The sequence below is a fragment of the Alligator mississippiensis genome, chromosome 11 (genome assembly GCF_030867095.1).
Source record: "Alligator mississippiensis isolate rAllMis1 chromosome 11, rAllMis1, whole genome shotgun sequence".
In the NCBI taxonomy this organism is placed as follows: domain Eukaryota; kingdom Metazoa; phylum Chordata; order Crocodylia; family Alligatoridae; genus Alligator; species Alligator mississippiensis.
The window spans coordinates 57,799,205-57,825,277 of NC_081834.1; the positions used below are offsets into that span (position 1 = coordinate 57,799,205).

Sequence of the window (26,073 nt, forward strand, 5' to 3'; positions counted from 1 at the left end):
AAAAGCCACCAATGGCCAGACCAGACTGATTGCACCTGATGCTGTCCGATCTCGGAAACTAAGCAGTCCCAGGCCTGGCTAATACCTGGATGGGAGACTGCCTGGGAATCCCGGGTGCCGTAGGCCAAGTTTTTCAAACTACAAGGGGGGCGAGGCAAAAGGGACCTTATGGTGGGTATCTACTACAGACCACCCAAACAGGGGGAAGAGCTGGACCAGGACTTCTCCAGTCAGCTCATGGAGGTGGTTAGATCAAGGGATGTCATTGTTATGGGTGACCTAACTACCCAGACATTTGCTGGGAGGAGCAGACAGCCAGGTCTGACCGCTTGCATAGGTTCCTGGCTTCATTACAGGACCTTCACCTTATCCAGGAGGTGCACGGCCCCACTAGGGGTAACGCCTTGCTGGACCTGGTTCTGGCCACAAGGGATGACCTGGTGAGGGGACTGCAGGTCCTTGACCACCTGGGAAGTAGCAGTTTTCACCTGCTGGATTTCACTATCCAACACAGGGTGTCAAGGGCTCACACCAAGGCTAATGCCCTTGACTTCAGAAGGGCCAACTTCAATGAGCTTAGGAGACTAGTGGGGGAGGCACTGAGGGCCCAGAAGGTAGAGGAGATGGGAGTCCACGAGGGATGGTCGTACCTTAAGGGGGCGATCCTCCAGGCCCAAAGGATAACAGTCCCTGAGAGAAGCAAGGGGGTAAGAGTGCTCAGAAACCCCCACGGCTCAGCAACGGCATTCAGCAATGCCTGAGGACTAAAAGGGGGGTGTACAACCAGTGGAAGGGAGGAGCTATCACCAAGGAGGAGTACTCCTCCTTGGCCCGGGAGTGTAGGAGGGCTATTAGGAAGGCCAAGGCAGAGATGGAGCTCAGGCTAGTGTTCAGGATTAAGGACAACAAAAAGTCCTTTTTCAAGTACATTGGGTGCAAGAAGAGGGCACCAGGCAATGTAGGGCCCCTGCAAGATGCAAATGGTAATCTTGTGGCTACACCAGACAAGAAAGCTGATATTTTTAACAGTTTCTTTGCCTCTGTTTTCTTGAACAGGGACCGGGATATCCCGCCTACCAGAGGTAGGGACAACCTCAGGGATAGTTCTGTCAGGCCTTGGGTCAGTGCAGATGTAGTTAGGGATCTTCTGGAAGGGCTGGACATTTTTAAATCTGCAGGTCCAGATGCCCTCCACCCAAGGGTGTTGAGGGAGCTGGCAGGGGTCATCGCGTAGCCCTTGGCTTGGCTGTATGAGCATTCGTGGCCATCTAGCCAGGTGCCGGGGGATTGGAAACTGGCTAATGTGGTCCCAATTTTCAAGAAAGGGAGGAAGGAGGACCCAAGTAACTACAGGCCTGTAAGCCTCACCTCGGTGCTCAGGAAGATTAATAGATTCATAGATGTTAGTGTCGGAAGGGACCTCAATAGATCATCGAGTCCGACCCCCTGCATAGGCAGGAAAGAGTGCTGGGTCTAGATGACCCCAGCTAGATACTCATCTAACCTCTTCTTGAAGACCCCCAGGGTAGGGGAGAGCACCACCTCCCTTGGGAGCCCGTTCCAGACCTTGGCCACTCGAACTGTGAAGAAATCCTTCCTAATGTCTAGTCTAAATCTGCTCTCTGCTAGCCTGTGGCCATTATTTCTTGTAACCCCCGGGAGCGCCTTGGTGAGTAAAGCCTCACCAATTCCCTTCTGTGCCCCCATGATGAACTTATAGGCAGCCACAAGGTCGCCTCTCAACCTTCTCTTGCGGAGGCTGAAGAGGTCCAGGTGCCCTAGTCTCTCCTCATAGGGCTTGGCCTGCAAGCCCTTAACCATACGAGTGGCCCTTCTCTGGACCCTCTCCAGGTTATCCACATCCCTCTTGAAGTATGGCGCCCAAGACTGCACGCAGTACTCCAACTGCAGTCTGACCAGCGCCCGATAGAGGGGAACTATCACCTTCTTGGATCTGTTCATCATGCATCTGCTGATGCACGATAAAGTGCCATTGGCTTTCCTGATGGCTTTGTCACACTGCCGACTCATGTTCATCTTGGAGTCCACTAGGACTCCAAGATCCCTTTCCACTTCCGTGCCTCCAAGCAGGTCATTTCCTAGGCAGTAGGTGTGATGGACATTTTTCCTCCCGAGGTGCAGCACTTTGCATTTCTCCTTGTTGAATTGCATTCTGTTGTTTTCTGCTCATTTGTCCAACCTATCCAGGTCTGCCTGTAGTTGTTCCCTGCCCTCCGGTGTGTCCACTTCTCCCCACAGTTTTGTGTCATCCGCAAACTTGGACAGAGTACACTTCACTCCCTCGTCCAAGTCGCTGATGAAGATCTTGGAGACAGTCATCAAGGAGCACCTCTGTCGGGGGCCAGCAGGGGAGATCATGCTCAGAGGCAATCAGTATGGGTTCACCAAAGGTAGGTCCTGCCTGACCAACCTGATTGCCTTTTACGACCAAGTAACTAAATCCTTGGATGATGGTGTTGCTGTGGACGTAGTCTTTCTAGACTTTAAGAAGGCCTTTGACACTGTCTCTCACCCCATCCTCATCAATAAATTAAGTGACTGTGGCATTGATGCCTGCACAGTTGGATGGGTAAAAACCTGGCTGATGGGGCACACCCAGAGAGTAGTGGTGGACGGGTTGTACTCAACCTGGTGAGATGTGAGCAGTGGGGTACCCCAGGGCTTGGTCCTTGGGACCGCACTGTTTAACAACTTCATCAGCGACTCGGATGAGGCGGTGGAAAGCACGCTGTCCAAGTTTGCTGATGACCCTAAGATGTGGGGCGAGGTGGACACACTTGAAGGGAGAGAGAGGCTGCAACTAGATTTAGACAGACTACAAAAGTGGGCAGATGAGAATAGGATGGGGTTCAACGTAGACAGATGCAGGGTGCTGCACCTTGGGAGAAGGAATCCACAGCATACATACAGGCTGGGGAGTTCCCCTCTTGAAAGCACAGAGGTGGAAAGGGATCTTGGAGTCATTATTGACTCCAAGATGAACATGAGCCGCCAATACCAGACTGCAGCCAGTGAGGCCAACCACACCTTGTTATGCATCCAAAGGTGCATCTCAAGCCGGTCCAGGGAGGTGATACTCCCCCTCTATGCAACTTTGGTCAGGTCCTACTTTCAGGAGAACCCAGTAGCGGTAAGCTGCTACCAAGTCCCCTCTCAGCCTTCTCTTTTTTAGCCTGAAGAGACCCAAGTCCCTCAGCCTTTCCTCCCATGGCTTGCCTTGCAAGTCTCTGATCATACAGGTGGCTCTTCCCTAGACTCTCTCAAGCTTTTCCACATCCTTCTTGAAGTGTGGGGCCCAGAACTGGACTCAGTACTCCAGCTGAGTTCTCACCAATGCTGAGTAAAGCAAAAGAATCACTTCGTTGGTTTGGCTGGAGATACATCGATTGATGCATGCCAGAGTATTGTTTGCCCTGCTGGCTACAGCATCGCACTGACAGCTCATGTTCATACTATGGTCTGTTATTACCCTTAGGTCCCTTTCAGTCATGGTGCTAGTCAGTTTGGTGCCACCGAGCCTGTAAGTATGTTGAAGATTGTTCATCCCCAGATGGAGCACTTTACACTTCTTAATGTTGAACTTCATCTGGTTCTGATCCGCCCAACTTGCCAGCCTGTCTAGGTCCACCTGTATCTTGAACCTATCTTCAAGCGTGACCATGCTCATCCTGTGAGAAGCTGATTCTCCACTGGGTTTGGAGCTGTGCAACCAGGGACACAGGTACCAGGGAAAGAGTGGGAGGGGGTTGGTAAGCAAGGCTGATAGGCTGGCTGGAGCTGGGAGAAGTTGTAGAATCAGAGGCCTGCAGAGGGAAACCCATGTCTGAGAGTGGATGTGCTGGGAGGGGGAGACAGCCCGGAGATGGGCTGAGAGAACACAAACCAGCATGGGTATGTGAGGGGATGCCTAATCACTAGTGCTTGCAGGAAGTGAGTTTCCAAAAGGAAACACCAGGGAGCCCACTGTCTGCAGCAGCTGTTCAGAGCCTGTTTCGCGGTGTTACCAGGAAGCATCAAAGGAGTCCATTTCTCCCTCAGCGGGAGAAGCCTCCCCTCTGCCACCTAGTGGTGGATCATAACTATAGCTGTGTTGCCATTTATTGTTATGGGGAGTGGATTGTGACCAGAAGGAAATCAATTGGGTTATGGGAGGAAACTGTTTTAAAGAGTTAACAAATTTAATTTATTTAGGTAGTTTAGCACAAGTGAGACCACCCAGTGTGCTGGTATTATGCACCTGATGTTGTATTTATGAATTTATTCCAGATTGTTAGTTTTATTATTAACAATTGTTATTATATTTCTTTGGTTATATATTTTTTCCTGTATATAAATTAGTTGTATATAATAAAGAATAACATCTTCATCGGGTTCAGGCTGATTCCTGGGCAGTAAGGGTGAGGGAAACACCTCTACATGCGACACCTCAGTCAGTAGATCTGCCTGAGGGACTCCCAGGGCTACTGGCACCCTGAGGACCCAAGATCCAGCACATCACCTGGCCTTGGCGTTGTGGCACAGGTCACACATATCTGGTGTCCACCTTATGGCCATTGTGTGCCAACCCCTGGACAACCTGTTTGGCTTACCAATATGATAACCACAATATGGCTGTCACAGGCCCACCCCTGAATGACTTGGTTGGTGTGAGGCCAAAAGAGTGTCCCAAAGTGGCCAGCATGTGCCCAAACCATGGACAACCTCATTGGCATGACCCCAAAATGGAGTCTGGATGCCTGGGTTCCTTCCAGATGAAATCTGAGTCACTGCGCGACTTCAGCTCCCCTCCCGACCCTCCTGACTTCCACAACCCTCAGTGTTCATATATGGGGCAGGCAGGGCCCAGCCCAGCACAGACCAGTGTGGACTGAACACGGGAACCGTGATGCCTTCCCTATATGTGGCCATGCTCCTGAGGCTGCTAGTTACTGGTGAGTGGGCCTTGCTCCCCCTCAGAGTCAGCTGCAGCTCCTGTTCCCGTTATACTCCTGTTGTATCTTAGGGACAGGTGAGGAGCTCTGATAGGGTTTACAGCCCTCAGGCACAATGCCCAGTACAGGTTTATGGTCCAAGCTAGTAACACCCAGAGGCTGGCACCAGCTTCCTTCCTGCCCGGACATCTGGGTTCTCTCCCTGCCCTGGCAGCAACTGTCTCCAGGATAAGTACAGAGCTGCCACCCACCATTCTTGCTGGCAGTACCTCTGGCATGGTGGGTGACAGCAGCGGTGGGGCTCGGAGCCAGAATATGTGAGCTCTCTGGGGAGGACTGGGGGCTTGTGGGTGAGGGCAGCAGGGACCAGGAGTCCAGATGCCTGGGTTCTCCTGAAAGTAGGACCTAGTGTCTTAGAATAAGGAATTGGTGACATGTAGAGGGTGCATGCGGGTGCACGTACACCCCCTGAGCGTGGCAGTTCACCCCCTGCAAAAAGGCATCGCTGACAGTGCTGGCGTTGCCTGTGGGTGGTTGCTGCTCACGCCCCCTGCCATCAACACCGCTGGTGGTGCCTGTGAGCAGTCTGCGATTGCCACTGGCCACCGGCAGTGTTGGCATCTGCAGGTGGTTGCTGACCGCTAGTTGGTGCTCACCACCCCTGCTGCCAGCGCTGCTGCAGGAGCTCCCCGCTTGCTGCCGACAGGGCTGCCGTTACCCCCGCATGGCGGGAGCTTGCCATGGCCCCTCAGCCGCTGGGGGCACGCGGTGTTCATGGAACAAGGGGTTGGAGCCCAGATGCCTGCATTGCTTCCCGATGAACTCTGAATCACCCTGTACCTTCAGCCCCTCCCAGTGCCCATATAAGAGACAGGAGGTGCTCAGCCCAGTACAGACAGGTGTGGACTGCACAAGGCAGCCATGATGCCTGCCCTACACATGGCCACCCTCCTCGGGCTGCTGGTCACTGGTGAGTAGGCCCCGCTCCCCGCCAGAGCCAGCTGCAGCTCCTGTCCCCGTTACACCCATCTCTGCCTCCCAAAAATCAGCTCCATCTCTCCACAGCCTCTGGCCTGTGCTGCCCAAAATGCCTGCCCTGGCAAGGGAACTGCCGGGACAAGATGGAAACATGTCGATTAGGACAAAACACCTGCATGGTGCAGAAGCTGCGCCTGGCTCCAGGTGACACTCCGGGGGCTCAGGAAGCAGGGCTCAGATGCCTGGATTCCCTGGGACGGGGGTGAGGACTGCAGGAAGAGTGCGGGGCCCGAATGTCTGGGTTCCCTGAGAGGCTTCAGATGCCTGCTGGGTTGTCCCAGTCAGATAACAGACCCTCCTGGGGTACCTGGCCATCTGCTCCAGGCCCCTGACACCTTGGTTCTGGGCTCACCTCTGAAATCCTTCCCCCCACAGTAGTCATGGGCAATGCCCTGCGGGTGGGATGTGCAGCTCTGCAGATGTGTGACCTGCCTCCTTCGGACACTGCAGCTGGACTGAGTGGCAAAAACTCCTGCTGCACCACAGACCTGTGCAAAGCAATCTACATGCCCCTCCCCAGAGCCAGCCGCATCCTGGCCCAATGCCCTCTAGATCCAACTGCAGCTCCTGTCCCCATTGTACCCAGCCCATTGCTCCTCAGAGCCAGCTGAATCCCAGCCCTGTGTCCCCACAGGTGACTCAGGCCCTGTGGGGCATCTCCTGTGTTAGAGCTGTGTGGGATCTGCCACTGACCAAGGCCTCGACACCCCGATGGTGACCTGTGCTGACTCCCAGGCCCAGCATCTGCAGCTGTCCCGGCGCCTGCTGCCTGGTAAGGCCCGGACACCTGGGATCCTCCTGCAGGAGGAGGGGGAGCGGTTCTGGGTTCCTTCCTCACACTGGGTGGGGGGACCCCGGCCGCCTGGGTTCCCCACAGCCCTGGCAGGTAGAAAGCCCGGTGCTGGCTTAAAACCACAGTGGCTGGGTTCAGAGCCTGGGCACCTGGGTCCTCTGGTGGGGGGAGTGGGGCAGGGGTGAGAACAGGGGGGTTGGACATCCGGACACCTGGGTTCCCTAGTATGCCCCACGCCAGCCTATCCCCTTCTCAACCCTCTGACCTGTGCCTCAGTTTTCCTGTATCCTCACTACCCGCATGTACTGGCAGGGGAGCAAGGAGACACTGTGTACAAGGCATGCGGGGGACCGGGGGCCCCTGAGGAGCTGCTGGCCATTGCTTCGGGGCCTGACCTGGCCTATGTGCATGTGTGGCGCTGCCATGGGGCCAGCTGCAACAGCGGCTCCTTTGCTGGTAATGCTGCCCAGACTCCTTGGTTCTCTGGGTGGGGAGTGGGTCTGGAGCTGGGGGGCTTCGAGCCCAGATGCCTGGGGTCCCCTGGTGATGGGGGCTGGGAGAATGGCGGGAAAGGGAGTCTGGATGCCTAGCTTCTCTCGGGGTGGGGACCGGGGGGTGAGAGCAGAAGGGGATGGGAGCCCAGATCCCTGTGTTTTCTGACAGCGCCCCCGCACTCCCCACACAGAGGTGTCCCGGGGCACCTGCAACAGAAAGCTCTGCTACACCTGCCTGGAGACAGGAGCAGGCGAGTACAACTGTCAGGAGCTGCTGACCATGAGCTGTATGGGGCCCATGAACCAGTATGTGAAAGTCCAGAGCACAGGTGAGAACCACCCCACCCCACCCGACCACGGGGAACCCAGGGGTCCAGGCTCTTAGGTCCACTGGTGCCACCTCCAGCTCACCCTTTCCTGCCAAGAGACCCACGTGTCTGGGCTCCCAGCCCCCTGCACCGAACCCCTTCTCTGCCCCCCAGCCCACAACAACCCTGTGACCCTGCTCCGTGGCTGTGCCACCCCCGACCTCTGCCACGTTTTCCAGCCCCTGGGCTGCCTGCTGCTGCCCTTGGACACCAAGATCCACTGCTGCTCCAGGAACCTCTGCAATTGCACAGCCTCCTGCCAGGGTCCCCTGCCCCTCCTGCTGCTGCCCCTGGCACTGCTGCTGGTGCTGGGGGGGAACTGGAGCTGAGCAGGGGGCAGGGAATCCAGGCATCTGGGCTGAGACCTGCTGGTACCCTTTCGGCACCCAGAGGGACCCAGGTGTCCGGGACACACTTACAGAACCCAGGTATATGAGTTTAAATCACGTGAGCCCATTCAACTTGCAGGAAACCCTGGCGTTGCACAACCCCCCCTTCCCCCTCTTCCTGTCTCTCCCTGGACCAAAGCGTCCTGAGTTGCCACAAGGAGGCAGCACCCACCTCGACCTCCAAATAATGCCCCTTCCCCTCCATCTTGCCCCACTGGAGCAACAGAGCCTTTGAAATACTCCCTGGAAGGGGCATGTACGACTCCCAGCCCCATAATCACCCCTGTCCTGCCCTGCCAGTTCTCTAGGGACCAGTTCCTTCCCCCTAATGATCCATTTCCTCATTAGCAGGCCAGACATCCACCTGCCCCCCCTGCTAATGAACTCCTGTGGCCATCACGGGGGAGGGGGTGCAGGAGCAGGGATGTCCAGCATGGGGCGGTGTCCTCCTCCTGCCCATGGGGGTCCCTCTTTCATTAGGAGCCCCTGTTGTTAGCAATTTCGTGCACATCCCCTTTGGGAGCCCCCTTGCAAGCAGCAGAGGGGATTATGGCTGGGGGCATCTCTGGGAATCTGGTGGATCTCTAGGCCCAGATCCTTGCCAGAGCAACGGGGCACCTGGTTGATGGGGATCAGGATCAAGGTCTCCCAACCCCAAACCTGGTGCAAGGCACTGAACGTACCCCTCTGAGATCCAGTGCCTTCCCCCTGGCATCGGGCTTTGGACAAAGCCCATCACCCCATCGTGCACGGAGCAACCTGGATTCTGCAGGAAATGATCATTCCTAAAAATTAAAAAGAAATATTGTTAGTCCTCAGTAGGTGGCTGGGACAAAGGAGTCTTGTGGTGTCCTGAATAAATGTGTCAGGCTGTCAATCAATAAATCGTCAATCAATCAATCAAGAGCCTGAATTTTGTTCTAAAAGTCACAAAGTACTTGATGGATGGGTTATTTCTAGTGAACAGATATTGGCAATTAAAATTTAATTACTGTCATTGCTACTGTCGCTGTTGTTTAATTGCAATAATCACTACTATTATTATTATTAGCATTAATAACAACAAGAACTAAAGAAGAACAATAATGATAACAATAAAACATCACCACCACCACTGTAACTACAATAATAATGACAAGAACAACACTAATAAATGGAATACAAGTATAAGGCATAATCAGACTGTTGTGATAATTAGATTTCATTATTATTAACAGTAATCAATGTAGCTGCCATGTGACCACAGCCAAGTTACCATGGCACCAAGGTGGCATTCAAAGATGGCTGCCACAGGCCCAGTTACAAACCACCTAGTAGGCTTGAGACCAATATTGCATCCATGATACGGCCGCCACAGGCCCACACCCTAAATAAGCTGGTTGGCATAAGGCCTAGACGGTGTCCTAAAATGGCCAGCATGTCCCCAAACCCTGGACAACCAGGTTGGCATGAGGTAAATAGAGCACCAAAAATGGTGGCTGTGTGCCCAAACCCCGGACAGCCTGATGGCACGACTCCAATATGGCATCCTGAATTGGGTGCCAGCTGCCCACCCGCTGGGCAACCTGGTTGGCCTGAGGCTCATATGGTATGTACAACATGACTGCCACAGGCCCACCCCTGAATGAAATGGATGGCATAAGGCCAAGATGGGGTCCCAAAATGGCACCATGTCCTTAAATCCCAGACAACCTCCCTGGCACAAGGCAAATATGGTGTTTAATATGGCCCCCAGGTACCTGAACCCTGGACAGTCTGGCTGGCATGGGGCAAGCATGGTGTCCACATTATGGCTGTCACGTGCCAACTGCCTGGACAACCTGCTTGGCTTGCCACCAATATGGTAATTGCAATATGACCACTACATGCCCACCCTCTCAATGACCTGGTTGGTATGAGGGCGAGAGAGTGTCCTGAAGTGGCTGCCATGTTCCCAAACTATGGACCACCTCATTGGCATGACCCCCAACATGGTGTCCCAAAATGCAGCTGTGTGCTCAAACTCTGGACATCCTGGATGCCATGAAGTCAATAGGGTGCCCATAATGGCCACCATGCCCTGGGCCACTACAGTACTAGCACCCTTGAGCAGTCTTGTGTTGCAACCTCAGAAGCCATGGTCCAGGTGGGTCCTGCTGCCACATCTGCTTGGGGCCCAACTTTCCAGAGCCTGGTGGAGTTGGTCTCTCCCTGCCTGAAGTTTCCATCTTGTCTCCGTTAGCGCCCACAGGACGGACAGTTCTGGGGTCATGCTGTGCGCTGCCGGCCCATCTTCGCTGGCATGCACATGTGTTCTGGCCTCGGCGTCTCTGGCACCTAGGGTCCATCCGCCCTGCCGGCTCCAACTCCGGGCTGTGGGCTCTTCCCAGCTGAAGTGAAACTTTGCCTTCCCCACTGCAGGCATGTTGTACAGAATGGTCCCGGGCATTGTGTACATCTGAGCTGAGCTGCAGGAACGCCGTGGGGCTTGTGTGTCTCCCCTTCCCACGGGGGTGCGCCTCCTCCGGCAGCAGCCCTCTGCCCTGCTCAGAGCTCCGGGTGACAAAACTATGCCCTCACTACAACAGTTTGCCCAGCACCTTATGGTCTCTGACCACCAATCCCACCGCTACCACCAGTTGTAGCAAACTCCTGCAGTGCCAGGCACAATCACTACAGCCAATGAGGGATTTACTCACTTTATACACAGTGTCCTAGGGATCAGGGTCACAAACCAATGGGAAGGACAAATACAGGTAAATGGGCATTCACAGAATAACAACATACACTTAAGAGGGCAAGGAAACAGGTAATGGGCAGTACCGCTGGGGTACACACATTCGGCACATGCAGCCTCCTCCCCACCTCTGGACGTGTCCCCAAAAAACAGCCTTTAGTTCAGAGTCGCTCTGTACACAATGCATACATTACACCAGCCCCTGCTCCACCCCAGAGCCAGCCGCAGCTATTATCTGTTATGCCCAGCCCTGTGCCCGTCCTCAGAGCCAGCTGCCACCTCTATCCCTGTTATACCCCGACCTGGATTCTGTCCCCACCCTGGCCATGTTCCTGGGGCAACTGGTCACTAGTGAGTGGGCTGTGCTCCTCCCCAGACCCAGCTTCACCTCCTGTCCCCTTTATACCCAGGCTGACACCCTGAGATCCAGCAGGAGCTCCTATCCCTGTTATACCCAGCCTGTGCACCCCAGAGCCAGCCACATCCCAGGGCCGGATGAGAAGCCAATATATGTTTTACTGCCCTGAGGTGTGATGCCCAGTACAGGCATCATGATCTAAACTGGGGACTGCACAGAGGTTGGCATCAGGTTCCTGTCACCCCTGGATGCCTGGGTTCTCTCCCCACCCTGGCAGGGACTATCCCCATGTCTGCCCTGGCCCCCGGGGTCAGTACAGAGACAGCCCTGCCCCTGCCAGCAGTGCTCCTGGCATGGTGGGTGATAGCAGAAGGACTGGGATTGTAGTATTACAGTGAAGATTTTGCTTTGATTACTTATCTTGTTATTGACTATCATTGTTTTGACTGTTTATTTTGTTATTTTTCTTTTTACATAAGGACCATTAAGATAAAATTAATCCTATTATGATTTACTAACCATCAAGATAAAGTTATTTAATCAATTATTATTATTATTATTTGGAACTGATCATATGTTTTGAATTTCTTATTGCTTAGCATAAAATGTATTTGACATTGGTCTTATGATTTTAGACATGTTTGACTCATGACTTTAAAACTTAAATTTAGTATAAGGAAAACGCTTGTGTAAGTGTTTGTGGTATGTCTGGTGTGTTTGTGGCTATGTCTGGTTTATGTGGAAAGAGGCAACGAAAGAATAAATGATGGACATGTGTGCCAGCAACACAGAAAGACAGGCCTCTTGCAGCAGGTGAAAATAGCCATCTGTGGTTTAACAGTTAAGAGCTGCAGCAATTTACAGTCAGCAGTAAAGGATTATCAAACACTATCATGCTTCATTCTGATGACTGAAGACTAAAAGCGACGGCCCCTGAAGATTGCAGACCACAAAGCCAGAAGATCATGACCTATCAATCCCAGCATGCCAACAGGACAAGGATGGCCTTCATATCTGACTCAGCAGAATCCAGAGGCTGGTATGGACCGCTCTTGCTATACAGAATAAACACAAACCCAAAGTCTCTTCCACCTGCAAGAAGGAGTTTTGGGCGCGTCCAACAAGACCTGACTCCAACTCTCTTGGTCAGCCTGGCGGGCCACCAGACTCACCTTGAGCAACTTGAAACTTGGTAACACCTTAACCTTTGCAGGACTGTGTAACTTCTGTGTCTGTGTGCGCTTGTCTCTTTTGAATGAATGGACGAATGAATGAGTGAATGAGTATGTACGGGAATGAGTGAAGGAAATAACCTTATTGTTCTTTATTTTTTTCATATTGTACATTTTATGTTCCAATAAATGCATTGTGCCTTATCCCCCTCATAAGATTCCGGCTTGTTTTTAATTCACGCTGTATGCCTGCGTGCACAACTGAATGTCTGTGTCCTCTGGGGAGCCAGATCTGGTGTCTTATAACAGGGGGCGGGTTGGAGCCCAGATGCCTGGGTTCCTTCCAGATGAACTCTGAGTGAGTCACTGTGAATTCAGACCACCCCCACTTCCCCTGCCTCCCTGCCAACACTCAGTACCCATATAGGAGGCAGGCAGGGCCCAGCCCAGCACAGACCAGTGCCGACTGGATATGGGAACTATGACGCCCACCTGGCATGCGGCTATGTTCCTGGGGCTCCTGGTCACCGGTGAGTGGACCCTGCTCCCCACAGACTGACTGCACCTCCTGTCTCTGTGACACCTAGCCCTGCTCCACCCACAGCTCCTGTCCCAGTTACACCCAGTCTGACGTCTGGGCTCCCAAGCCTTGACGTCTGCTCCCCAAGGCCAGAAGAACCCTATGACCCTGCCCCTCGGCAGCACCACCCCCAACTTCTGCTGCCCCTGGCTCGCCTGCTGCGGCCCTCAAACTGCAAGGTCCAGTGCTGCTCTGGGAACCTCTGCAACCGTGCAGGCCCCTGCCGGGATCATCTGTCCCTTCTGCTGTTGTCCCTGGCACTGCTGTTGCTGGGTGGGGGGGGAGGCCTGGAGCTGAGCAGGGAACCCAGGTGTCCAGGCTGGGACCCACTGGAGCCGGTTCAACCTCCTGGGGGACCCAGGTGTCCAGGGCACACTCAAAGACCCCAGGTATCTGAGTTTAAATCACGTGAGCCCATTCAACTCACAGGGAAACCAGCTATACAACACCCCATTCCCCCCTTCCCCCAACTGCCCCAGTCCCTCCCCATCTTTTCATGGGCCGAAAGCTCCTGAGTGGCCAAAAGAGGGCAGCACCCACCTCGATCATTTAATAATGCCCACCTCCCCTCCATCCTGTCCCCACTGGAGAAACAGAGCCTTTGAAATACCCGCTGGAAGGGGCAACTCCCACTTCCTGCCCCATAAACTCCCATCCCACCCTGCCAGTTTCCTGGGGTCCAGGTCCTTCCCCCTAAAGACCCATTTCCTCATTAACAGGCCAGACATCAAGCCCCTCCCTCTGCTAATGAACTCCTGGAGGACCTCTTCCTGCCCACGGGAGTCCCTCTTTTGCTAGTAGCTGGTTGTTGGCACTGTAGTGCACATCCCCTTTGGGAGCCCCCTTGCAAGCAGCAGAGGGGATTATGGCTGGGGGGATCTCTGAGAATCTGGTGCATCTCTAGGCCCAGACCCACACCAGAACAATAGGGCCCCTGATTGGTGGGGATCAGGATCAGGGTCTCCCAATCTGACACCTGGTGCAAGGCACTAGACATATCTCTGTGTATGCCTTTCCCCTGGCACCGGGCTCTGGACAAAGCCCATGGTGTCTACTACTTGTCATTCAATTAATTAGTTACCAGCACCCACAGAGCAACCTGGATTCCGCAGGAAAGAATCATTCCTAAAAATTCAAAAGAATTATTGTTGGCCCTCAGTAGGCAGTTGGGACAAAGCAAGTCTTGTGGTGCTCTGAATAAATGTGCCAGGTTGTCAATCAATCGTCAATCAATGAATCAATCAAGAGCCTGAAGTTGGCTAAAAGTCACAATGTACTTGATGGATGGACGGGTGTAGGTTGTAGCCGTGTTGGTCTAAGGATATAGGCAGATAAAGTTCCTTGGGTGAATTTTATATCTTTTATTAGAGCAACCCAAATAGTTGGAGAATAGTTATTAAGCAAGCTTTCGGGTTCAAAAACCCTTCGTCAGGCTAAGGAGGTTTCAGCAGTCGGTGTGTGCTCTTCCTGGATGGGATGAAAAGTAAACAAGCCGGGGGCTGGGCTGGGCTGGGCTGGGCTGGGCTGGGGAGTCGGTTGCCAGGCAGATTGTAATGTATCAAAAATCCAATGTCTATATTTAGTCCCTGATCTCTAGTATTCGGGAGGTTGGTGAAATGGAGCTCGTAGGCTCGTCTCTGGGAAGCGTTGTGTAAATTTCCTCATCATTTCCTCAAGGGAAACTTACACAACACTTCCCAGAGACGAGCCTATGAGCTCCACTTCATCAACCTCCTGGATACTGGAGATCAGGGACTAAACACAGACACTGGATTTTTGATGCATTATAATCTGCCTGACAACTGACTCCCCCGCCCAGCCCAGCCCAGCCCCTGGCTCCTTTACTTTTCATTCCATCCAGGAAGAGCACACACCGACTGCTGAAACCTCCTTAGCCTGACGAAGGGTTTTTGAACCCGAAAGCTTGCTTAATAACTATTCTCCAACCATTTGGGTTGGTCTAATAAAAGATATCAAATTCACCCAAGGAACCTTGTCTGCCTCTTGATGGATGGGCCATTTCTAGTAAACAGATATTGGCAGTTAAAATATAATTACTGTCATTGCTACTGTTGTGGTTGTTTAATTGCTATCATCACTATTGTTATTAGCATTAATAATAACAACATCACAACAAGACCAATAATGATAACAAGAAAACCACCACAGTTCTAATAATATAAAAGCTGTTGTCTGTCTGTCCATGATGCTTTAGTCACACTCTGATCAGCAAACAGAAACAACTAATTCGAGTGTAAATACAGTGTTTGGACAGGAGGTGGTGGTGCAGCGGAGAATTGCCATGATGCTGGGCACATAGGGGACAGAGTGGAGGTGGGGGGGCAAAGCCAGTGCAGCTGGCCTTGCCCCACCTGCCTTGCTCCCTGGAGGCAATGGCAATGGAGCGGACACAATGGTTGGGGCGGGGGCAGGCCAGTGGAGCTGGCCCTGCCCCACCTTCCCTCTTGCTCCTTGGAGGTGGTAGAAGAGGTGCAGGGGAGAATGAGGTCCAGATGCCACAGGAAAAAAATGGCCAGGGCCAAAGGAGCCAGGATCAGCATCCCCATCGGTGTGGGCATACTTTATAACAGTGTGCTGGGACTGATTGGGTGGCCAGAACCCCGGGTCCAAGATAAAAGGGCTGGCGGAAGACAAGCTGGGGGGGTACCGTAAGTGGAGTCCCTAGCCGGCCCGGAGGGCCAGAGAACACAAGCAGTCCCAGTGAGGGGACCTGGTGGTTACTCCAGGAAGGGGTCTCCACAAGAGCACAGGGCCAGAGAGGGCCCAAGGATTTGCTTACAGGACCCACGTGGACTGAGGAAGTTAGCAGCAGAGACTGGAGCCCGGCAGGACTCAGTGGAGCCAGGATACAGACGAGACTGATGGACAGCAAATACCAAGCCTGGGGCAGAGGCAAGGCGTTGGGGGATGGACCAGTATTGAAGCAGGACAATGTATAATCGGGAAGGAGGAAGGCCGTGGGAAACACTCAGGATAGTAACACTGCCCGTACCTGGCGGCCATCATATTCCAGGAACCCAAGCACCGAGAAGGCACAGGACATCAACCTCAACAATGCAGGTAACAACATCGTGGTAGGTGTTAGGCGGGGTGTAGGGGTGGTGGAGTCCCACAAAGGTGGAACAGCAGGAACAACCGAGGAGAGACGCCAAGGTGAGGCGGGACCAAACATCCTCCTCCCAATCTGAAGGCAATCATCACCAAAGACGTGTCAGGCGAGGCCCCTGGTGAACTGACCGAAAGTCATTCCAATAACCAAGCTGTTCAACCCTAAGAATAACGGCGAGGCTTGAGAGGAATCCCCATATGCGGCTCACAGGAGAGAGACACGGAAGACTACAATGAGTGAATAAAGGCCCAGCCCCTTGGTGGAGTGGGGGAAAGGGGGAGCAGGCCCGGCCCCGAAGTTGGCGGGGGGAGCTGAACCCAGGCCTCTGTCCCCGCCCGCACCCCCTGCCCATCATTCTTGACGGGCAACTGTCTAGTGTGTTATATAAAAAGATAAAACAAAAATATGGCGCACAACATAAAATATGGCACCCCCTGGATGAGCCGCTCATAGCTCAGTCCCACAATTCACCCCACCCCAGCTGTGTATCACCTGCCCCTCCCCTAGCCCCAGCCCCACTCCCTCACTGCTGTGCGCACACCCCTCCCTACCCCTGCTGCAGCTGCTGGAAATTCGCATCCAGGCTGCTTTGCAGTTCTACCACTGCCCTGCATTTTTGGGGGGCTGAGCCCTGTTAGTGCCCCCTTTTGCCACCTATGGGAGGATGTAGTAATTGTTGGTTCTGTAGGACTGAGGTATTACCTGCAAGGAAAGCTAGGAAAGGTCCCTTGCCAAATTCTCCTAGATTCAGGCACCCGGGTATCCCTTGTACATTGCTGAGTGTGGCCACAAGCTACAACTGGGACAGAAAGGAACCTATGACCCTGTAGCCTAGTAGTCAAGGCAGCCAATTGGGAGGCACTCCCCATCCTGGTGGAGTGAGGTACGACCATCTGCTTCCAAGACCTGCAGCTACCATGCACGTTCCTCATATTGAAAGATGCCAGGCAAGATGCCTTGTTGGGAACCGACTTCCTAAAACAATTCCAAGTCACCATAAACTTTGCTGACTGTTCCTGTTCCTTGCTAAGACGATGTTTTCCCTTGTACACCACAGAAAGTCAAACTAAAGCGTCTGAAGTGGTGGTGAAGGAGAGTTAGACAGTACCTCCTAGAAGTGAAATGATGATCACAGGCAGATTGAAGAGATGGTGCTGCAAGGATGAGGAGGGCTTGTTTGAACCTAAGCCTAATAAGGAATTGGGGCTCCTGGTGGAAACCGCAATGGGTAAGAGCTACCAGCGTGAAATCCCAGTACACATTGCCAATATGTCAACAGAATCTCAGATTGCATATCAAGGTACTGTACCTGGAATATTTGAAACCAGTGTGGCTGTCCTACAAGAGGATCCTGGGATGGAGAGATTAGTAGCTATATGAGTACTTAGTGCAGACAAGGACCAACAATTTAGAGAGCCAGGTGAGAACCACCGGTGGACTCAAGAATGATTGGCATGCGTGTTCAAGTTAGGCCATTGTACCCTAGATCCAGAGCAAGTAGGGGCAGTGCAAGAGTAGCTACTGAAGTACTCCAGTGCATTCAGCCTGGAGGACCAGGATCTGGGCCGGACAGGCCTAACAAAGCACCGGATCAACACAGGCAATGCCAGACCTGTCAGACAAGGGCCACGAAGAGTACCCATTCATTTCCAATGAGAATTTGATCAGCAACTACAAGAGATGGAGGAAAGGGGCATTATCAGGCCCTCTGCCAGCCCATGGCATGTCCCTGTGCTGCTAGTCAATAAGAAAGGTGGCAATGTGTGAGTTTGTGTGGATTACCAGAAACTGAACGATGTTATTGTTAAAGATGCCTACCCCTTGCCTTGCATTGATGATATGCCAGAGGCTGTGGAATGGGGTGGGCCACCTGGGCCATGGCCCAACCAACATTTAGCACAGTGATTCAAACACAGCCCCACTCCCTGCCTGTCTCCCTCCCTCCCTCACATGCGCAATGGCAGCTGCGCTCTGCCACCTGCAGCCCCACCGGGAGGGAAAAGGGACACCCCCCTGCAGCCAGTGTGCCAATGCACTGGAGCAGGGCTTGGTGCATTGGCTGCAGGGGGCTGTCACTCCTCCCTTCTGGCGGGGCTGCGGGAGGGTGGAGCGCAGCTGCCACTGCGCATATGAGGGAGGGAAGGAGGCAGCCAGAAAGAGGGTCTGTGTTTGAATCGCCATGCTAAACATTGGTTGCACCATGGCCCGGGGGGCCAACCCCATTCCATGGCCTCTGTGATATGCTGGACCATCTAGTCAGAGCCCGATGATTGTCTGCCCGTGACCTGGCTAGTGGGTACTGGCAGGTGGAAGTGCAATCGGAGGACAGAGCTAAGATCGCTTTCTGTACTAAGGGTCTTTTTATGATTTTATGATTGTTGAGTTTAACATTATGCTGTTCGGGTTGTGCAATGCACCTGGTACATTTCAGAGAGTGATGGATATCGTATTTGCAGATTTACAAGGGACCTCCTGCTTGGTCTACCTGGATGATATCATCATGACAGGCTGAACATTTCAGGAGCACCTGCAGAAACTGAAAGCTGTGCTTGAGAGGCTGAAGGAGGCCAATCTGAAGATTAAACCTGCCAAGTGTCAGCTGTTCTGCAGGAAAGTGAACTTTTCAGGGCGTGCAATCTCCACCGAGGGGTTAGGCTGAGACCCAGAGAAAGTGGAGACCAATTAGACCTGGCCAGTACCCTGAAATGTGAAAGAGTGGAGCAGCTTTTTGGGTCTGGCCTCCTACTACAGGAGATTTGTGGTGGGTTTTGCTGTCATTGCAAGCCCCTTGCACAAACTGTCCAATAAGGTAAAGTTAATTTGAATGAATGAGGAGATGCCTTCTGGGAGATCAAGCAAAGGTTTATGTCATTCCCTATTCTAGCATATCCTGGCCCTTAGTAACCTTTCATGTTGGATATGGATGCACGTGATGTGGGCATCGGAGCTGTGCTGCCGCGAGTTCTTGAAGAAGGCCAAGAAAGGCTAATACCCTATGCCAGCCAAACGTTGTGTCAGCATCTACTGAAGAAGATCAGAGTCTCCATAAATCTCACACTCAGCTGGTTTGTGCCTGGAGGAAAAATTCACGTTATCCTTGCAAAATCTAACGGTGGTTATCATCCCATCCTCACCTGCTATGGCTTGTTGTCACTTATTGGTATTGGGAGACGTGTCCTTTTTTGAGAATTCACTTCAGAGATATATGAGGGTTATCTTCTCGGGGGCTCCAACCTCGCCTTACACCACTAACCAGATGGTCTGACAGCGCACTACATACCAGCCACCAACAAATGTTCTATTTCTTCATGGGTCTTATCTTTTCCTTAGCAGATCTGCTTATGGCTATGGCTGACAGGGAATGGTAACTGCTAGCAGACAACACGGGTTAGGTAAATATCGAACAGTCTCAAGGCCCCGGGGCTCTGGCCGCCCAATCAGTGGTGGTCCCCAATTTTTAGTGGGCTAGGCCCACAGGCTTTTTAATTCAAAGAAGTCAAGGCCCTGGGGCACTAGGCACAATATATATATACACACACACACACACATATATACACATACACACACACATATACATATATATATATATATATATACACACACACACACATATGTGTATATATATATATATATATATACACACATATACATATACATATACATATATACTTATACGTATATACATACATACATACATACATATATATATATATAGTGTTCTTCTTTTTTTTACTTAGAAGCCAGTTTTTTCCTGGACCCTAAGAACACTCCTCAGTAAAATCAGTCCTGGGTATAAACAACTGACATCCCAACAAAAGTGAAAGTAAAAACCAAGAGAAAATATATGTACCCCAGGGCTAGGCAGTGTTTCTACTCAGACCTGCCCACAATTCTTACTCTGCTCAGGGCTTCCCTTCCCTCAGAGGATTTGACTTCATTCAGCCTTCTCCCTCTATGTTACGACAATGTTTAGTCTATGCCACTGGGTCCCAGGGACGGGGTACTCACACAGCCCTCCATGCCTTTGGGGTTTGGTCCTCGAGTCGGCATGCAGCAGAGACCGGTGGGGTGGTAAACAGCTTTATCTTTAGGAACAGGATTCAGCAACTCACATGCTCACAGCTTGCAGGGAGAACTACAACTCCCCACCACCACAAACTACACCCACAGGGCACCACGGGGAGAGACTGGGTCGTCCCACTGCTGGCCCCCTCCAGGTACATGCCGTATACCACACCAACGTTCACACGCACTCTCCTGCCTTTCACAGCACTTTTAGGCCTCCTGGTTTTTGCCGTCTTCCCTGGCCCGTATTAATGGCCTACACTACTAAGGGTGCTGCCCCATGTTCAAATTCAAACTGGATAAAAAACATATGTCATGTTACGCGTTTCCAAGCACTAACCATGTATCTGGGTGTTTCTTTTTATAGCTGGACGGCCACTTTAGGGTGTCATCATTATTTTGCAGGTGGCCAGTCTAACTTAATTGCACCATGCACTAGTCCATGGGGTAATAAATGATCCCAAAGAGACCACGGTGCCTCCCTAGAAGTGGCTGCATTTCTCAGTGGGGAGGGTGCTCGCGGAGGGGTAGGACCAGGGTGGCCACAGGAAAATGGCCGCCGTCATGCCAACCCCAAAGTCATGTCCTGCCCCTGCTTTAGGGGAGTCCACAACCCCCTGCCCCACTCCCCACCCCCCGAAAACATCCAGGGCCTCCTGCCTTCGCCAACCATAACACCTGGTTGGCATGACTCCCCAAATGGCTGCCATGTGGCCACAGCCTAAATACCATGGTACCAAGGTGGCTTTGTTAAGATGGCTGCCACAGGCCCAGCCACGAACCACCTAGTAGGCCCGCGACCGATATGGCGATCATGATATGGCTGCCACAGGCCCACCCCCTGAATGAGCAGGTTGATGTTAAGCCAAGATGGTGTCCCAAAATGGCTTCTGTGGGCCCAACCCTGCACAACCTGGTTGGCAGGAGGCCAAAAAAGGTGTCCACAAAATGGCTGCTGCACACCCACCCCCTACGTGAACTATTTAGCACAGGGCCAAGATAGTGTCCCAAAATGGCTGCCATGGGCCCAGATAGTGGACAACTGGGCTAGCACGAGATAAATACGCTGTGCACAAACTGGCCATCATGTAGCAACCCCCTGGACATCCTAGTTGGCCAGACACCGACACAGTGTTCACAATATGGCTGTCACAGGTCCATTTAGACAACCAGGTTGCCATAGCCACCCACCATGGCCCCCGCGTGCCCACCACCTGTGTGCTCTGGTCACCGTGAAGCCGAGATGGTGCCCCACAATGGCTGCTGGGTGCCCACCCCAAGGGGGGTATCAAGAGGGGTGCTGGCTCCAGGGAAGGGGTGTGGGCAGCCGGGACACCCGGGGTCCCTCCCCTCTCCAGAATGGATGAGGGGTGTTGCAATCTGGGACAACTCCCATCCTGGGGTTGTCACCCCTGTTTCCGGTAGGACACACGTCACAGGAGCCTTGACCGAGGTGTGAGCATGTGGGTGTGTGTGTGGTGGGGTGGGGGGGGGGAGGAACTTTCACTTACGACACTTCTGCTTGTTAATTGCCCAACTAACGAACCCAAGCCACAACCACAGGGCTAGAGCACTGTCAGTGCCTGGCTCTGGGTAAACACCCCACTGCTACACCCCAGAGCCAGCTGCAGCTCCTGCCCCCATTACACCCAGCCCTGCTCCCCTCCCTGGAGTGAGCTACCGCTCCTATCCCTGTTACACCCAGCTGATGCCCTCCAGAGCTAGCCACATCCCAGGGCCAGGCAAGAGGCCAATTTGTAGTTTATAGCCTTTAGGCACAATGCCCAGTACAGGTTCATAGTGCAAACTGGGGGATGCCCAGGGGCTGCACAGCTTCCTCACCAGACGCCTGGGTTCCCTTCCCCAAGCTCTGAGTCACCCTGTGCCTTCAGGGCCCCCACCCCAACCTACCCACAGCCCTTCCCAGTGCCTATATAAGAGACAGACCAGTGCTGAGGGCACACAAGAGCCATGATGCCTGCCCTACACATGGCCATGCTTCTCAGGCTGCTTGTCACTGGTGAGTGGGTCCCATTCCCCTGCAGAGCCAGCTGCAGCTCCTGTCCCCATTACACCCAGCCTGGTGGCCCCCAGACCTAGCTGCAGCTCCTGTCCCTGTTACACCCAGGTTGGTGCCACCCCTCAGAGCCAGCTGCAGCTCCTGTCCCCATTACACCCAGCTCAACACCACCCACAGCGCCAGTTACAGCTCCTGTCCCTATTATGCCCAGCCCAATGTATCCCAGAGGAAGTCCAGCTCCTATCCCTGTTACACCAAACCCGATGCCTCCCAGAGCCAGCCACAGCTCCCATCCCCATTACACCCAGCTCTGCCCCCCCGCAGAATCAGCTGCATCTCCCCACAGCTTCCAGCCTGCGCTGCCCGAAATGCCTGCCCTGGCAGGGGAACTGCCGGGATGAGGTGGAGACGTGCGCGCCGGGACAGAACACCTGCGTGGTGCAGCAGCTGAGCCTATCTCCAGGTGAGACCCTGGTGGCTGGGGAAGCGGGGCCCAGATGCCTGGCTTCCCAGGGAGGGGAATGAGGGCTGGAGGGTGAGAGCAGGGGCGCCTGGGAGCCCGGGTGCCTGGGTTCCTTGGGAGGCCGCAGGGCTTGCTGGGTTGGCACAGTCAGATAAGAGTCCCTCCTGGGGTACCTGGCCATCTGCTCCAGGCCCTGGACACCTGGGCTCTGGGCTCACCTCTGACCTCCTTCCCCCTGCTGTAGTCATGGACAATGCCCTGCGGGTGGGCTGCGCAGCTCTGACGACCTGTAATCTGCTCCCCTCGGACACCGCAGCCGGACTCAGCGGATCCAGCTTCTGCTGCACCACGGACCTGTGCACTAACGGGAGCTACATCCGTATGTATGTCCTCTCCACAGAGCCAGCTGCATCCCTACCCATGACACCAAGCCCTGGCCCCCAAAAGCCAGCCCCCAGCTCCAGGCCCTGTTATATCCAGCCCCATCTCCAACGAAGCCAGCTGCATCTCAGCCCTGTTACACCCAGCCAGACACCCTCCAGGTCCAGCCGCAGCTCCTGTCCCCGTTGTACCCACCCCATTCACCCCAGAGCCAGCCACATCCCAGCCTTGTGTCCCCACAGGTGACCCAGGTCCTGCCTGGCGTCTCCCGTGTCAGAGCTGCGTGGGATCTGCCACAACCTGCGGCCCTGACACCCCAACCTTAACCTGCCCTGGCCGCCAGGCCCAGTGTCTGCAGCTGTCCCGGCGCCTGCTGCCTGGTAAGGCCTGGACACCTGGGCTCCTCCTGCAGGAGGAGGGGGAGCAGTTCTGGGTTCCTTCCTCACGCTGGGTGCGGGGAGCCCGGACACGTGGGTTTTGTCCCCACACGGGGAAGGGATGTTTGGTGGGTACTGTGAGCCTGGACACCTGGGTTCCTCACCAGCCCTGGCAGGTAGCAGGCCCGGTGCTGGCTTAAAACCACAGTGGCTGGTTGTGGAGCCCAGATGCCTGAGTTACCTGATGGGGGGAGTGTGGCAGGGGTGAGAGCAGGGGGGCTGGGCATCTGGACACCTGGGTTCTCAGGACAGGGCACGGGTCAGGGCTGAGAGCCTGGGGGCTAGGCACCCGCATGCCTGGGCTCCTCAAAATGCTGCATGCTAGCCTAGCCCCCTCCCAACCCTCTGCCCATGCCTCAGTTTCCCCGTGGCCTCACTTCTCCCACATCCTGGCAGGGGAACAGGGAGACACTGTGTACAAGGCATGCGGGTGGCGAGGGCCCTCTGAAGAGCTGATGGCCATCGCTGCGGGGCCTGACCTGGCCTATGTGCACGTGCAGCGCTGCGACAGCGCCGGCTGCAACAACGGCTCCTTTGCTGGTGACACTGCCTGGGTGCCTGGGGTCCCTGGGCAGGGAGTGGGGGCTGGGGGGTGAGAGCAGGAGACTTGGGAGCCTGGATGCCAGGGTTCTCCAGAGTGGGGGTTGGGGGCTTGGGGCAGCGTGGTAAAGAGAGCCCTGATGCCTGGGTTTTCTCAGGGTGGGGGCTGTGGGATGAGAGCAGAAGGGGCTGTGAGCCCAGACCCCTGGGTTTTCTGATGGACCCGTCTCACTCCACACACAGAGGTGCCTCGGGGGAAGCCCAATGGGAAGCTCTGCTACAGCTGCAGGGAAAGAGGAGCAGGCGAGTGCAACCGTCAGGAGCTGCCGACCATGAGCTGTACGGGGGCCATGGACCAGTGTGTGAAAGTCCAGAGCACAGGTGAGAACCACTCCCTCCACGACCCTGGGTATCCCGGGGGTCCGGGCTCCCAGCCCCCACTGCTCCCACCCCCAGCTCACCCTTTCCTGCCAAGAGACCCAGGCGTCCAGGCTCCTAGGTCCCTGCACTGACACCCCTCTCTGGCCCCGCAGACGAGAACAACCCGGTAACCCTACTCCGCGGCTGCGCCAGCCCTGACCTCTGCCGCCCCTGGCAGCCCCTGGACCGCCTGCTGCTGCCTTCGAACCGCAAGGTCCATTGCTGCTCTGAGAGCCACTGCAACCGCGCAGGCCCCCGCTGGGACCCCCTGCCCTCGGTGATGCTGCCCCTGGCATTGCTGCTGCTGCTGGGGGGGGCCTGGAGCTGAGCAAGGGGCTGGGCTGGGCTGGGCTGGGCCCCGCTGGAGCCCATTTGACCACCAGGAGGAGCCTGGTGTCTGAGCTTCAAATCTTGGGAGCCCATTCAACTCGCAGGGAACCCAGGTATCCCACACATGCCCAGACCCCCCCCTCCCCCCAGCTGCACCAGCCCCTCCCCCTCTCTTTATGGGCCAAGTGGCCATGCCTTGACCTCCAAATAATGCCCCCCTCCCCTCCATCTTACCCCCACCGGAGCAACACAGCCTTTGAAATATGCCCTGGAAGAGGCAATTCTGATTCCCTGCCCTATAATCACCCCTCTCCTGCCCTGCTGGTTTCCTAGGGCCAGGTCCTTCCCTCTAACCACCCATTTCCTCATTAGCAGACAAGACATCGACCCCCTTCCTCTGCTAGTGAACACCTGTGGCCATCATGGGGGATGGGGTACAGTAGCAGGGGTTGTCCAGCAGGACCTCCTCCTTCCCAAAGAGTCCCTCTTTTGCTAGTAGCTCGTTGTTAGCACTGTAGTGCACATCCCCTTTGGGAGCCCCCTTGCAAACAGCAGAGGGGATTACGGCTGGGGGGATCTCTGGGAATTGATGTATCTCTAGGCCCAGATCCCTGCAAGAGCAATGGGGCACCTGATTGGTAGGGATCAGGATCAAGGTCTGCCAACCGCAAACCTGGTGCTAGGCACTGGACATACCTCTCAGATCCAGTGCCTTCCCCCATAGCGCCGGGCTCTGGACAAAGCCCATCATGTCTACTACATATCAATTAATTAACTAATTACCTGCACCCATGGAATGAGCTGGATTTTGCGGGAAATGATCATTCCTAGAAATTCAAAAGAAATATTGTTGGTCCTCAGTAGGCAGCTGGGAGAAAGCGAGACTTGTGGTGCTCTGAATAAATGTGTTAGGCTGTCAGTGACTCAATCCTCAATCCATGAATCAATCAAGAGTCTGAAGGTTGTTGCAAAAGTCACAATGTACTTGATGGATGGGTTATTTCTAGTGAACAGATCTTGGCAATTAAAATATAATTACTGCCATTGCTACTGTTGCTATCATCACTATTTTTGGTATTATTAGCATAAATAATAACAGGAAAAAAAGAATAATGATAATAAAACCACCACACTAATAACTGTAATTGCTGTTGCTGTTGTTTTATTGCTATCATTACTATTATTGTTGTTATTAGCATAATAATAACCAAAGAACAATAATTCTAACAATAAAACCACGTTTTATGTATGATATGCATGATAAAGTGCCAACGAAGATGGGCACTTTATCATGCATCAGCAGGTGCATGACGAATAGATCCAAAGAGGTGATACTTCCCCCCTATCGGGCGCTGGTCAGACCGCAGTTGGAGTACTGCGTGCAATTCTGGGCGCCGCACTTCAATTCTGGGCACCTGGACCTTTTC

At 53.9% G+C, this 26,073-nt stretch overlaps 1 protein-coding gene, 1 long non-coding RNA gene and 1 pseudogene across 3 annotated transcripts; all 3 read left to right on the forward strand.

The window, feature by feature from the left end:
• Window positions 1-7: 7 nt before the first annotated feature.
• On the forward strand, window positions 8-126 carry LOC132244269 (5S ribosomal RNA; annotated as a pseudogene).
• Window positions 127-12,677: 12,551 nt separating this feature from the next.
• On the forward strand, window positions 12,678-25,791 carry LOC132243842 (urokinase plasminogen activator surface receptor-like). Of its 2 annotated transcripts, XM_059714354.1 has the most exons (7): window positions 12,678-12,810; window positions 22,422-22,538; window positions 22,783-22,917; window positions 23,162-23,299; window positions 23,753-23,896; window positions 24,140-24,277; window positions 24,430-25,791. In XM_059714354.1, exons 1-7 carry the CDS (start codon window positions 12,753-12,755, stop codon window positions 24,642-24,644), a joined length of 945 nt encoding a protein of 314 aa, XP_059570337.1. In that variant the 5' UTR covers window positions 12,678-12,752; the 3' UTR covers window positions 24,645-25,791. The 2 variants fall into 2 exon arrangements, with proteins under 2 accessions (XP_059570337.1, XP_059570338.1); XM_059714355.1 differs by lacking the exon at window positions 23,753-23,896.
• LOC132243852 (uncharacterized) lies at window positions 14,693-20,954 on the forward strand. The gene is made up of 3 exons (XR_009455439.1): window positions 14,693-15,941; window positions 17,048-17,218; window positions 18,447-20,954. It is a non-coding gene; the product is annotated as an uncharacterized LOC132243852 (long non-coding RNA).
• Window positions 25,792-26,073: the final 282 nt, after the last annotated feature.